This window comes from Poecilia reticulata, chromosome 12, assembly GCF_904066995.2.
Source record: "Poecilia reticulata chromosome 12, P_reticulata-male-v2, whole genome shotgun sequence".
In the NCBI taxonomy this organism is placed as follows: domain Eukaryota; kingdom Metazoa; phylum Chordata; class Actinopteri; order Cyprinodontiformes; family Poeciliidae; genus Poecilia; species Poecilia reticulata.
In genome coordinates this window covers 10,479,417-10,493,656 of record NC_088841.1, presented here as the reverse complement: position 1 = coordinate 10,493,656, position 14,240 = coordinate 10,479,417, and the positions used below count along the sequence as shown (strand labels likewise).

Below are 14,240 nucleotides of genomic sequence, written 5' to 3'. Positions count from 1 at the left end.
TGTCTAGCAATCATTTTTATTATAATTCAGATAAAAAGAAAAAAAGAAAATATTGCTTTATCTCTTGCACTTTTTTCTTGTATTTTTCTGCTCGTCATAAATGGTGGGCAAAATACTAGAAATACTGTGTAGATTTTCCAAGAATATTAAAAAGAAAATAAAAATCCAGAAGTAATGATCTGGTGTCATATTGGATTGATTGTGTATGTTTTTGGTTTGTAGTTTGATTACTTATGCAATGTCTTGCAAAAATATTTATTCTCCTTTTTAGGGTATACATTTTGACCAACTTCAGATATCCAGAGAACAGAGATTTTGCTAGTGATTCTTTGGAAAATTGCTTAAATTTGGACAGAAAGAATCTGCGAACAGATTCCTTCTGTTAACAAGCCATTAACAAGCCCTGCTATATGCCATATGTCACTTGTCACCTCAATGAGGCATGTGATGAACTACAAAGGAGATATTTTTTCAATAGTGACTTGCTTTTTAATATTTTTCCTCATGAGGCAGGATTTCCTACATGGGCAGATCCTCAATCCTCAGTCTTTCCATCTCTTCCACAGTTACCATGAGCATCTTAGTGGTTTCTCTGATTAACGCTCTCCTCGTCTTAGGTGCCGACCATATCTTGGCTGTCTTGCATTTGGGTCATATTCTTTAAACAATCCACAATGGAGTGTTTAAAGTTTGAAAGTTTTAACAACCTAACCTGCTTCATGCGTATCCCTGACATGTCTCCTGCATTTCTCTGTCTTCATGTTGCTGTTTGTTTATGAATATCTTCTGCTGAAATTATACACAAACTCTATTAACTATTTTAATTACTTCTCACTGCAGCTGGTTGCACTTGGTGTCTAAAGTGATATCTAAACAAATGCCCTGCATATTATACAGTGGGAAAAATAAGTATTTAGTCAGTCACCAATTGTGCAAGTTCTCCCACTTAAAAAGATGAGAGAGGCCTGTAATTGACATCATAGGTAGACCTCAACTATGAGAGACAAAATGTGAAAAAAAAATTTGAGAAAATCATTTTGTCTGAATTTTAAAGAATTTATTTGCAAATAATGGTGGAAAATAAGTATTTGGTCACCAACAAACAAGCAAGATTTCTGGCTGTCACAGACCTGTAACTTCTTTTTTAAGAGGCTCCTCTTTCCCCCACCGACAGCTCTTTCGTCTTCACCATAGTGGAGTTTGGAGTGTGACTGTTTGAGGTTGTGGGCAGGTGTCTTTTATACTGTTAACGACTTCAAACTGGTGCCATTAATACAGGTAATGAGTGGGGGAAAGAGGAGCCTCTTAAAAAAGAAGTTACAGGTCTGTGACAGCCAGAAATCTTGCTTGTTTGTAGGTGACCAAATACTTATTTTCCACCATTATTTGCAAATAAATTCTTTAAAATTCAGACAAAATGATTTTCTCAATTTTTTTTCACATTTGTCTCTCATAGTTGAGGTCTACCTATGATGTCAATTACAGGCCTCTCTCATCTTTTTAAGTGGGAGAACTTGCACAATTGGTGACTGACTAAATACTTATTTTCCCCACTGTAAATGCACATTACTCGTTTTCACGTTATAAATAATATTGAAAATCACACCGGCATACTTTATGACTATGCTGTACTTAACTGTGGTTGTGATGATGTGACAAAACGTGAAAAAAGGTGCAAGTATGTATTATTTTTGCAAAGCAAAACATCTAACAAAAGGCAATGTAGTACTGCGATGAACTTGCTTGCCTGACAAATGTAAATATTAATAAGAATCTCAGCGGAGGAATTCCATTGTTCAAAGTTGTCTGTGCAGACATAGTTTTTCCTCTCTTTTTTCCCCCCCCTGTCTCTCCAGTCTGTTCTATTCAAGGAAAGAGGACTTGGTGTACCCAGTCGTGACAGTCTGCTCCGGTCTGTCTTCTAGAACTCCGGAAACAAGTCTCGAGATGGAAAAGGAGGCTGCAACATCCGCGTGATCATCGCTCGAGCACCAATGGCCTTCCACCGGGTGCGCTGAGCACACCGGCATCCCGTGAGGAAATGGGCGGTCCAGGGAAAGCTCGACCGGGATGCGTGGGCGGCGGAGGGGACGGTGAAAAAAGGAGCTGCGGCGGCGGTATTTAAGAGAGCCGAGCAGAGATCTCAGACAGGACGGAGCTGAGAGAGCCCGGAGCAAAAGCGGAGCGATTTCAGCACCACACATCCAGTGGACAGCGACTCGTAGCAGCTCTTACAACAAACGGACAAAACAACCCTTCAAATCATGGTTCTCATCTGGACACAGTTCGGAGTGAAGCAAAAGAATGGAAATGTCAAGTGCAAAGTGCGAGTCATGCACCGGGGTGACAGCTCCGGATCATCATCGTCAGCTGTAAGTACAGTTTTTTTTTTTTACTAAGTTTTTTTTTTTTATTTTGTTTTAAAGTTAGATGGCATTCTTTGCCCGCGTTTGTACTCCGCCGGCATCTGTAGGAGATGCTGTCATTTAATTCATTCACATGCTAGAAACGCGGATTCCCTATCAGCCAATCGCTGCGGAGATTCTCAGTTGTTGGGGGGAGAAAGTCTTTTCACGATCCCTTCACATGGGTTACCCCCCTCTCTGTCACGTTGGGTTGAGATCAGCCTATAAAATTTATGCATCTGCTCAGCAGCACAGATAAGGGTGTTTCCCCTTAGAGAATTAAAGCTGAAGGTGATTGTAGATAGAAATCAATCATTTCTATCTTTCTTATCGTTGTAGCTCATACACTGCAGTTTTCATCAGGGATTCTGTGTGGAATTGCACTTTGTGGATAGATATATAACCAACAACTGGCATTAAATTAAATGTCACAACATGTGCATCAGCATGTAGAATGTATGACAAAGTGATCTAAAAATCTAAATTGTTGTGTTCCTGCAGGAGAGCACCAAGTCTGAGCAGGACACGCCCTGCCTCTCCATCAAACCCTCAGGCAAGGACTTCTACAAGGTCCTGGGCGTCTTGCCTGAGTCCAATGAAGATGAGATCAAGAAGGCCTACAGGAAGATGGCCCTCAAGTTCCACCCAGATAAGAACAGTGACCCCGACGCGGAGGAGAAGTTCAAAGAGATCGCAGAAGCTTATGAGATCCTGACCGACCCCCAGAAGAGAAGCATTTACGACCAGTTTGGAGAAGAAGGTGAGCGAATGTGACTTCATGTATATACTTTGAATTGCTTCGATCTAAGCTCTTGTGCACAACATAGGCATAGCGGCAACTCAAATCCATCAGGAAATATGTTTGTTTTGTTTTTTTAACAATTTGTCTATTCTCTTTTTTTTAGGTCTTAAAAATGGAATTTCAGCAGGCCAAGGCAACATTTTCCGCCAAAATTTCCAAACCGACCCCCATGCCACCTTCTCCTCCTTCTTCCACAACTCTGACCACTTCGACATCTTCTTCGGCAGCGACCCCGATGCCGACGACGACCTCTTCAACCCCTTCCGGCGATCCACCTTCACTCACCTGGGTGGCTTTGCCGGTTGCGAGGCCGGCTTGCGGAAGGGCGCACGCCGCCTGTCTGGCGAGGCCGTGGTGCACGACCTGCCGGTGACCCTGGACGAGGTGATGCACGGCTGTACAAAGCAAATGAAGATCACGCGCAGCCGCCTCAACCCTGATGGCCGAAGCCTGCGAACCGAGGAGAAGGTGCTGAACGTTGTGGTGAAGAAAGGCTGGAAGGCCGGGACCAGGATCACCTTCCCCAGGGAGGGGGACGAGACCCCCAACAGCCCTCCTGCAGACATCACCTTCATTCTCAGGGACCAAGACCACCCAGAGTACAAGAGAGACGGGTCCAACCTCGTCTACACGGCCCAGATCACCCTTAAAGAGGTGAGTCTCTCGTTAGTTAGTTAGTGTCCACATGAACCACATTCTAAAACACCCTCACTCTTTGTTCTAGAAATTAACCAGACAAACTATACATATTCTTAATTCAGTCTTTTAACAGAACGCTTTTGTTCCACTGTGGGCATTTGAGCCTACCACTTACAGTCGCCTGACAGACCCCCACAAACCAAATGGCAGCAGTCTGCCAACACCTCCATTACCTCAGCAGCCCCTGCAGAGAGAGAGAGAGAGAGAGAGAGGGAGAGAGAGAGAGAGAGAAGCTAAATTTAGCCTTGCCTGCTGACTGCACCCACAAATCGCACTTCAGCCTCCCTCTTAGCCACTACTCACTGCAGCCTCAACAAGCCAGGCAGAGAAAGAGACAGTCCTACTGGCTCACTCCGTCTCAGCCTCTCAGTTCCTCCAGCCCACGCACAGATTAGCAGAGCAGCAGTTACAGAGACTGACATTTCAAATAGCTCCTCCGTCCTCGTTTGGCTCCCTATCAGTCACAGAAACACTTGACTCCCACACACAGGAGCGAAATAGAACGCCGGTTATAACATCTGTACCACCGTTGCGTAACTCAGAAAATCTTTTCACAACAACGCATACATAACATTTAGCAGTTACACAACTGTTCACGCTCCACTTTCCTTCATTGATTGTGAAGCTTATGTTGACAACAAGCCGCCAGGACTAACTTTTACCTCCCTCTTGATTTGTCTCCAGGCTCTCTGTGGATGCACAGTCAATGTCCCAACACTGGACAACCGCATGATGCCTTTACCGTGCAGCGACATCATCAAGCCAGGCGAAATCCGGCGGCTGAGGGGCGAGGGCCTCCCATTGCCCAAGAGCCCATCCCAGCGGGGCGACTTGGTGGTGGAGTTCCAGGTGCTCTTCCCCGACAGGATCCCGCCACAGTCCCGCGAGATCATCAAGCACAGCCTGGGACAGTGCTAGCCTGCTTCACTCCTACTTGACACAGCATCACCATGTGTCTTTCTCAATTCTGAAACACATCCTTGCCTATGGTGCTAATATCACAACCAATCACAACCTCTAATTGTGCTTGGAACAGGCAAGCAGAGCTGAGTTGGAAGTCAAACTGGATTGTAGAGAGGAGGCTTTCTGAACTAGTACAATGCACAACAGCTTCTGGTGCCATACGAGTGGTAGCTGTTGGACTAACGAAGGGTTTCTTAGCTGTCTGAGGCAAGCATTCACTCAACAGCCTTCTCCTAGACGAAAAGGTGTACATGTACTGTTATACTTGCAAGCTTATGGCAGGATATCAGTGTGCTATTTAAGTCTGTACAGACTTACTTAAACCTGAGTGGTAGAAACAAGCAAAGAAAAAAAAACACCACCTTACTTCTTTTCTTCTTATTATGAATTATTATTATTATTATTATGGTTATATGGTGCTCATATGACTGATCGTTTGCATTGTTTTTTTACAATAGCAAAAACTACTTGTGTGCAAAGGTCTACTTTGTGTGCAAAATGAAAAAATGTTGTCTCTAAAAGAGATTCACTTGTCAAATGTTCTATTGAATGACTAGAAAAGTTTGTATATGATCTGCAATAAGAACTGCTGATGTGTTTCTACTTTATTCTAAGGCATGAAAATTATAATAAAATGATTTAAAAAACACACACAAACTTGACTGTGGGTTTCTATCGTTGCATAAGCACAAGAACCTCAATTTATAGACCTAATTAGGTCATTAGGTCTATAAACAAATGAATAAGAACATCTTCTTCTCTCTTCACCAAAACACAATCAGGTCAATGTTATCGATGATTACTGATTTACAATACAAATATACAGAATCAGTTTTATTGCATTAACATAAAAAGCGGAAATACTATTTAAAAGTGACTCAAATTAAAATGTAGAGTGCTCTTTTTCAAGATGCTCCAATGTATTTGAACAAATATTTTATAAATAAACTCTCAAGTCCATTATAGATATTTTAACAGAAATTATCTACAAATGCAGTAAATGTGATTTCTTGGTTTTCAATTTTTTTTCCAAAATTTCTTTTGTATCTTTTTGTAATAGGTTAACTGTGTGTAGAATTTTGAGGAAATAGGAGAATTCAATGCAGTTTGGAATAAAGCTGAAACATAAAATGTGGAAAAAGTGAATCGCTGCATACTTACGTGGATGCAAAGTACATGAACAAACTGTAATCTGTCAGACAAATAAGACAAATAAGAACACACCATCCCCAAATAAGAACACACCGTCCCCACAATTAAGTGCGTTGGTGGCGCTATCTACACTGTGGGGATGCCATTTTATGCGGGGACAGGAAATCCTACCAGGGTAAAAAAAAAAAGAAGGAAAATGGATTAAGCTAAACATTTGAAAGCCATTAGGGAAAAAAAAAACATGTCAGAAGCTGCAAAAAAACCTCGAGTCTGAGTTGAAGGCTCACCTTCCAGCAGGACTCTAACACTGAAAATACAGCCAGAGCTAAAGCTTAATGGTTCATACCTGCTGTGTCCACAGTTAATCCTCAAGCTCCAGCGTTGACTTGACTGCACTTATCTGAATCAAATGATTCCTGGCCTCTGCTGAGGGGTTCATTCAGTTATTTTGAATTAGATATATTGCAGCAAGTACACAGCTAAAATGCAGGGCATGCATAGTTTAGGTCAAACGCTAGCTTGATGGATGTCATGTGATCATTTGTTATTTAATTACTTATTCAGCCGTCACAATCTTTCACTAGAGTCATAGACAATTTCTAAATTAAAAACCACATTTTTTAGATTATACTTGGAAAACCCTTTGAAAACAAGATAGCGTTGTACTTCCATTCCACAACTATCTATTTCTTAATCTGCTTATAGTATAAATAAACAATTTAAGTGTCTGTTTATTGCATAAATTCCAATTAAAATTCATGAAGTTTTTAGTTCCAGTTCACGAACATGTAAAAAGTCAAAGAGGCATGATTACGTTTCAAATCCCTCTTTTGCATAAAGTCTTGTCTGGGTTTTGTAACTTTGGCAAATTTTCACATTCAATGTCCTTTTATAGTTCTCCAGATGTTGTCTTCTGTATAACTCTATGAAACATGTCATCATTAGCTACAAATACTAAATACTAGCTAATTTAACCACAGTCTTGTGGATGAAAGACACTGATTCTTTTTTTCTTTTTCTGGCAGCTTTGATTATTAGGAAATGTTATCTATTGTAACACTTTGAGACAATAAATAACAACATATATAACCTTTACACCTTTTTTCTTATGTTTGATACCTCAAATCCGAATTGCTGCTACTCACACATATTAGACATAATTGTAACTGCAAAGCTGCTGGGCTTCAAATCTGTTGAAATTCAGGAGAAATCTACTGCCATCTAGCGGCGGGTGATTCCTAAAACAGGAAGAGTCTTGCAAAAAAAAGAAAAGAAATAGACACACCTGTTGAACTGCTGTTTGTTACTGGCTTAATCAATGGCCGCGTCCTCACTTTTGCGTTATTTATATCAGTAACATTTTTATCCACCGTAATGGAGAAGAATGTGATGAAAAGTAGAACTTGCGTGATTTTCCAAGATCAAACTTGAAGTAATTCCCACTGATTGGAATATTAAAGCACCGGTGTGAACAGAGACTAGGCGTAAGGGCTTACGGAGACCTGCGTTCAAAGAAATTCACCCGCAATGCGCTTGGGAATGAAATGTCGCAACCACGTCAGACCACTCCACACAATCTGACTGAAGGCTACTCTGTGACAAACCTGACCTTAGTTGTCCTCCTGCTCATCCCCTTTGTGGTCATTCTCCTTCTGCTGAACTGTCTCTTCCTGGGCTACAAGGTCCTGGTCCTATCAAAGAAGACCAGCAGACCGAGGCGGAAGGACACCGAGGAGATGCTCCTGCGACCCACCCTGCCGAGACTCAGAGTTTCCGACGTGGCCTTTTCCCCTCTGCGGGACGGGAGGACAGCCTACATGTCCCTGTCGGAGCCCGTCCTGTCCCACCCCGTCACTTCTTCAAGGGCGTCGTCCAGAGACGGAGCCGGGTTGCCTCACCGGATCCGGCTGCTGAGGCCCGACGGTGCGACTGGCTCCGGGTCTCTGAGGGCGCCGAGCACCATCCGGGCCGCGTCCTCCGCGCAGGGCTTCACCCCCGAGGCTCCACTGACTTCCAGTAATAGTAAGCCATGCTGGTGTCGGAGTGCTGCGGTTTTACTGCAGTCCAGCGATTCAGAGGCTAACTCCAGAGTACACCTGGTTCCACCAAACTCTCCAATGGTGAGCGAGTTCTGTGTGTGAGAGGATGACGGGCAGTTGCGTAAATGTTAGTTTAGATCGGTTCAGCAAGTGTTAAGGACATTGTATGTTTCTCATCAAGATGTTTACAGTGATCTCAAGGTGTTATTACAGGCAGAAGACTTTGATGCAACTTATTTCAACCCTAATTAATTCATAATTCACTTAGATTTTAGAGCAGGGCCTGTCCATCATTTGACATTGTTTGTTTGTTGGTTTGTTTCCCCATTAGCAGATGATCCTTTTATAGAAAAACGTGTTCACTCCAGTCCTCACACATGAACTTTAATGAGATCCCAATCTTATTTGTCCGTCATCCGTGTTACTCTCTCTTAACAGTTTCAATGTGTGTGGGATAATTTCCATCAAAAATTGGGAAGATGTCCTCCATCTTCATTATTCCACCCAGTTGGACCAATACTACTAGCAGGGAGTCAGAGCCTCAGCATGATGCTACCACTGCCATATTTTCTGGTTTATTCAATGTTGTTAAGCCCGAGGGCCTCACATTTACTTCTACCTATTTTGGAGCTCTTCCATTTACTCTTGGTGACTACCCTTTGTTAAGCAAATGTCATATTATCTCCCCTGTCAACCAGGAGATTAATGTCGCTGGATATTCCTGTTAATGACAAGCTTGAGTCTTTGTGGTTCTTGAACATGCTGACCAATTTTTTAAAAACCCAATCTGAAGGTGACTATCAGAAACTGGGAAAAATCTGTATTCAAACATTAGACTTCTATTTCTCAACCCTATTGAAAAATTGTGAATTGTGCTTAAAGAGCTTGATCTGTGCATGTAAAATCAACCAATCTTTATTTAACCCCTAACTAGAGGAATGGTCAAATGTCCATTCCAGAAGTCTTTTGATAATTGCAGCAGTATATAGTTTCTTTGAAACTTGCTCAGGAACCAAGTAAGTCAATTTGTGATGACGAGTATACGTATGTCAACTGATACCGTCTGTCTAAATGATGTCACTCTGGACTCGAGTTTCTTTAAGCATGGGGGTCAGCACAAGATCCTAGATCTCTGAGGACAAATCAAAGGAACTGCGACAAGTGGATTTCTGCAGTCTATAGCTGGATTTTAGGTTTTTAACTCATCTGTCAGCTTATCCATTTGCTTTTCCTTGAATCACAGGAGGAAGCGGAGCATGTGGATCACATTCGTCGGAGCAGTCCTTACGAGAAGCTAACGGAAGTGAATGCAGCCGCTCCTGTGCACCCGTACGACAAGCTGTTCATGGAGTGTGGGCACGCAAACCCGACCTCCGAGACATCCAGTCTGAACACCTCTACTGTGGGTCCTGGGCTGGACAGTGACTTCGGAGCAAGTGCAGGTACAAAAGTCTCCTCCACTCAGACTGTCTTAAATGTAATTAAAGTTCATGTGATATTCATTTTCTGACTTCTGTAACTTGGATAATGTGGATGAGGCAAAATGACATGTTGTTACTGGCAGTTATTTGTGTGGTTTTATAACAAAGCAGAGGTGTGGGCATCGTGTCTTCCAGGTGTCTCCCTTCGCATTTTGTCTGCAGATAGCGACGGCCTGTCCAACGGGCTGCTGTCTTCAGCGCTGGAGTGGGATTATTACGACCCCTGTTATGTCAGACAGAATAATATACCCAAACATAATCACCACAGGCCTGTGATCCACGCAAAACAGTACTGGGTATAGTTAACAATTTTCTTAATGCAGATTTTAAATGTTTGTTCCAAATAGCATACCGGTGTGCGTGTTTGAATATGAGTTTTTGTCTTAAAAGTAATCACTTAATTTATACACCGTTAAGTATGTTTTGTTGTAGAGTGCACTTTCCCATTGTTCATAATATTACGTTAACACTGAACTGTCACTTCAGTTACTGCTAAATGCTTAATCAGCGTCCTTCACTCAACATTCATAGAGGTTGTCACTATTTTTGTTTTCACTATTTACTGTTGATTTGGCTTTAGGTTTCACCATAACCTCACCTTCATTAAGTTTGTTTCACTGCGTAAGTGGTTGTTATTCACCCAATTAATGAAGGCTTAAGAATTGAATAAAGAGTTATATTTTAATAAATTGAAACAATAGTCTTACATTTTATTGCAAACAGAATCCATGTTGCTTGAACTCCAGCGTAAGGTTTCCACAGTCTGTAATGATTTGGGGAGCCGTGTCATCTGCTGGTGTTGATCCATTGCGTTTTCTCAAGCCCACAGTAAATGTAGACATCCACCAAACAACTTTTAGAGCATTTTATTCTTCTTTTCTCTGCCAGGTTTTATGGACTTGCCGATTTTCTTTTCCAGCAGGTCCACTCTGCCAAAAGCACCCAACGGTGGTTCAATGCGGTGTTTCTTTTCTTGATTGGCCAGCAAACTGGCCATTTAAAATTTTGTCACAGATTCCCATTCACCTTTAGATTGTAGCCTATTCTTTGGTTCCTTACTTTGCAGCAAAGTGAAACCCGGCCGCGTCCTCACTTTTGCGTTATTTATATCAGTAACATTTTTATCCACAGTAATGGAGAAGAATGTGATGAAAAGTAGAACTTGCGTGATTTTCCAAGATCAAACTTGAAGTAATTCCCACTGATTGGAATATTAAAGCACCGGTGTGAACAGAGACTAGGCGTAAGGGCTTACGGAGACCTGCGTTCAAAGAAATTCACCCGCAATGCGCTTGGGAATGAAATGTCGCAACCACGTCAGACCACTCCACACAATCTGACTGAAGGCTACTCTGTGACAAACCTGACCTTAGTTGTCCTCCTGCTCATCCCCTTTGTGGTCATTCTCCTTCTGCTGAACTGTCTCTTCTGGGCTACAAGGTCCTGGTCCTATCAAAGAAGACCAGCAGACCGAGGCGGAAGGACACCGAGGAGATGCTCCTGCGACCCACCTGCGAGACTCAGAGTTTCCGACGTGGCCTTTTCCCCTCTGCGGGACGGGAGGACAGCCTACATGTCCCTGTCGGAGCCCGTCCTGTCCCACCCGTCACTTCTTCAAGGGCGTCGTCCAGAGACGGAGCCGGGTTGCCTCACCGGATCCGGCTGCTGAGGCCCGACGGTGCGACTGGCTCCGGGTCTCTGAGGGCGCCGAGCACCATCCGGGCCGCGTCCTCCGCGCAGGGCTTCACCCCCGAGGCTCCACTGACTTCCAGTAATAGTAAGCCATGCTGGTGTCGGAGTGCTGCGGTTTTACTGCAGTCCAGCGATTCAGAGGCTAACTCCAGAGTACACCTGGTTCCACCAAACTCTCCAATGGTGAGCGAGTTCTGTGTGTGAGAGGATGACGGGCAGTTGCGTAAATGTTAGTTTAGATCGGTTCAGCAAGTGTTAAGGACATTGTATGTTTCTCATCAAGATGTTTACAGTGATCTCAAGGTGTTATTACAGGCAGAAGACTTTGATGCAACTTATTTCAACCCTAATTAATTCATAATTCACTTAGATTTTAGAGCAGGGCCTGTCCATCATTTGACATTGTTTGTTTGTTGGTTTGTTTCCCATTAGCAGATGATCCTTTTATAGAAAAACGTGTTCACTCCAGTCCTCACACATGAACTTTAATGAGATCCAATCTTATTTGTCCGTCATCGTGTTACTCTCTCTTAACAGTTTCAATGTGTGTGGGATAATTTCCATCAAAAATTGGGAAGATGTCCTCCATCTTCATTATTCCCCCAGTTGGACCAATACTACTAGCAGGGAGTCAGAGCCTCAGCATGATGCTACCACTGCCATATTTTCTGGTTTATTCAATGTTGTTAAGCCCGAGGGCCTCACATTTACTTCTACCTATTTTGGAGCTCTTCCATTTACTCTTGGTGACTACCCTTTGTTAAGCAAATGTCATATTATCTCCCCTGTCAACCAGGAGATTAATGTCGCTGGATATTCCTGTTAATGACAAGCTGAGTCTTTGTGGTTCTTGAACATGCTGACCAATTTTTTAAAAACCCAATCTGAAGGTGACTATCAGAAACTGGGAAAAATCTGTATTCAAACATTAGACTTCTATTTCTCAACCCTATTGAAAAATTGTGAATTGTGCTTAAAGAGCTTGATCTGTGCATGTAAAATCAACCAATCTTTATTTAACCCCTAACTAGAGGAATGGTCAAATGTCCATTCCAGAAGTCTTTTGATAATTGCAGCAGTATATAGTTTCTTTGAAACTTGCTCAGGAACCAAGTAAGTCAATTTGTGATGACGAGTATACGTATGTCAACTGATACCGTCTGTCTAAATGATGTCACTCTGGACTCGAGTTTCTTTAAGCATGGGGGTCAGCACAAGATCCTAGATCTCTGAGGACAAATCAAAGGAACTGCGACAAGTGGATTTCTGCAGTCTATAGCTGGATTTTAGGTTTTTAACTCATCTGTCAGCTTATCCATTTGCTTTTCCTTGAATCACAGGAGGAAGCGGAGCATGTGGATCACATTCGTCGGAGCAGTCCTTACGAGAAGCTAACGGAAGTGAATGCAGCCGCTCCTGTGCACCCGTACGACAAGCTGTTCATGGAGTGTGGGCACGCGAACCCGACCTCCGAGACATCCAGTCTGAACACCTCTGCTGTGGGTCCTGGGCTGGACAGTGACTTCGGAGCAAGTGCAGGTACAAAAGTCTCCTCCACTCAGACTGTCTTAAATGTAATTAAAGTTCATGTGATATTCATTTTCTGACTTCTGTAACTTGGATAATGTGGATGAGGCAAAATGACATGTTGTTACTGGCAGTTATTTGTGTGGTTTTATAACAAAGCAGAGGTGTGGGCATCGTGTCTTCCAGGTGTCTCCCTTCGCATTTTGTCTGCAGATAGCGACGGCCTGTCCAACGGGCTGCTGTCTTCAGCGCTGGAGTGGGATTATTACGACCCCTGTTATGTCAGACAGAATAATATACCCAAACATAATCACCACAGGCCTGTGATCCACACAAAACAGTACTGGGTATAGTTAACAATTTTCTTAATGCAGATTTTAAATGTTTGTTCCAAATAGCATACCGGTGTGCGTGTTTGAATATGAGTTTTTGTCTTAAAAGTAATCACTTAATTTATACACCGTTAAGTATGTTTTGTTGTAGAGTGCACTTTCCCATTGTTCATAATATTACGTTAACACTGAACTGTCACTTCAGTTACTGCTAAATGTTTAATCAGCGTCCTTCACTCAACATTCATAGAGGTTGTCACTATTTTTGTTTTCACTATTTACTGTTGATTTGGCTTTAGGTTTCACCATTTCCTCACCTTCATTAAGTTTGTTTCACTGCGTAAGTGGTTGTTATTCACCCAATTAATGAAGGCTTAAGAATTGAATAAAGAGTTATATTTTAATAAATTGAAACAATAGTCTTACATTTTATTGCAAACAGAATCCATGTTGCTTGAACTCCAGCGTAAGGTTTCCACAGTCTGTAATGATTTGGGGAGCCGTGTCATCTGCTGGTGTTGATCCATTGCGTTTTCTCAAGCCCACAGTAAATGTAGACATCCACCAAACAACTTTTAGAGCATTTTCTTCTTCTTTTCTCTGCCAGGTTTTATGGACTTGCCGATTTTCTTTTCCAGCAGGTCCACTCTGCCAAAAGCACCCAACGGTGGTTCAATGCGGTGTTTCTTTTCTTGATTGGCCAGCAAACTGGCCATTTAAAATTTTGTCACAGATTCCCATTCACCTTTAGATTGTAGCCTATTCTTTGGTTCCTTACTTTGCAGCAAAGTGAAACCCCCCAACCCCCCAGTCTCAAGCGTGTCTCTGTTGCTTCCAGTAGTTTATTTCAAGACTGAATTGTATTTGGCTCCATCAAACTTTTCCATCAATTCTGATCTGCTTCCTTGCCAGGTCTCCTCAGAATGATGCTGCAATTACTATATTTAGGAGTGCAGGTTGTGCATTCAGAAAGATGTGCAGTTTTCCACCACACAACACTTTGCAAGTATGCCAAAAAACAATATTTTGGTCTCTGCTGAGGAGAAGGCCATCTTCCATGTGATTCCATCTACCCAATATGGCTTGTGATTCTGCACCCTCCATTTTCAGAGGACTAATTGAGATGTACAAAGCCTGGAATTTTATTT

The 14,240-nt window shown here is 42.5% G+C and overlaps 3 protein-coding genes across 3 annotated transcripts; all 3 read left to right on the top strand.

Annotated features, from left to right (window-relative positions):
• Positions 1 to 1,982: 1,982 nt before the first annotated feature.
• Positions 1,983 to 5,526, top strand: LOC103473455 (dnaJ homolog subfamily B member 5). The gene is made up of 4 exons (XM_008423723.3): positions 1,983 to 2,372; positions 2,907 to 3,165; positions 3,311 to 3,861; positions 4,591 to 5,526. The coding sequence occupies exons 1-4, from the start codon at positions 2,265 to 2,267 to the stop codon at positions 4,822 to 4,824; spliced, it is 1,152 nt and encodes a 383-aa protein (XP_008421945.1). The 5' UTR covers positions 1,983 to 2,264; the 3' UTR covers positions 4,825 to 5,526.
• Positions 5,527 to 7,240: 1,714 nt separating this feature from the next.
• On the top strand, positions 7,241 to 10,249 carry hwa (huluwa). The gene is made up of 3 exons (XM_008423722.3): positions 7,241 to 8,141; positions 9,304 to 9,502; positions 9,677 to 10,249. Exons 1-3 carry the CDS (start codon positions 7,566 to 7,568, stop codon positions 9,841 to 9,843), a joined length of 942 nt encoding a protein of 313 aa, XP_008421944.2. The 5' UTR covers positions 7,241 to 7,565; the 3' UTR covers positions 9,844 to 10,249.
• A 377-nt stretch (positions 10,250 to 10,626) lies between these two features.
• Positions 10,627 to 13,614, top strand: LOC145553954 (protein huluwa-like). Its single transcript, XM_081613054.1, is given in 6 exon segments — positions 10,627 to 10,968; positions 10,971 to 11,061; positions 11,063 to 11,145; positions 11,148 to 11,416; positions 12,574 to 12,772; positions 12,947 to 13,614. Coding segments are annotated over 6 exon segments (933 nt in total). The 5' UTR covers positions 10,627 to 10,844; the 3' UTR covers positions 13,114 to 13,614.
• The last annotated feature ends 626 nt before the right edge of the window (positions 13,615 to 14,240 follow it).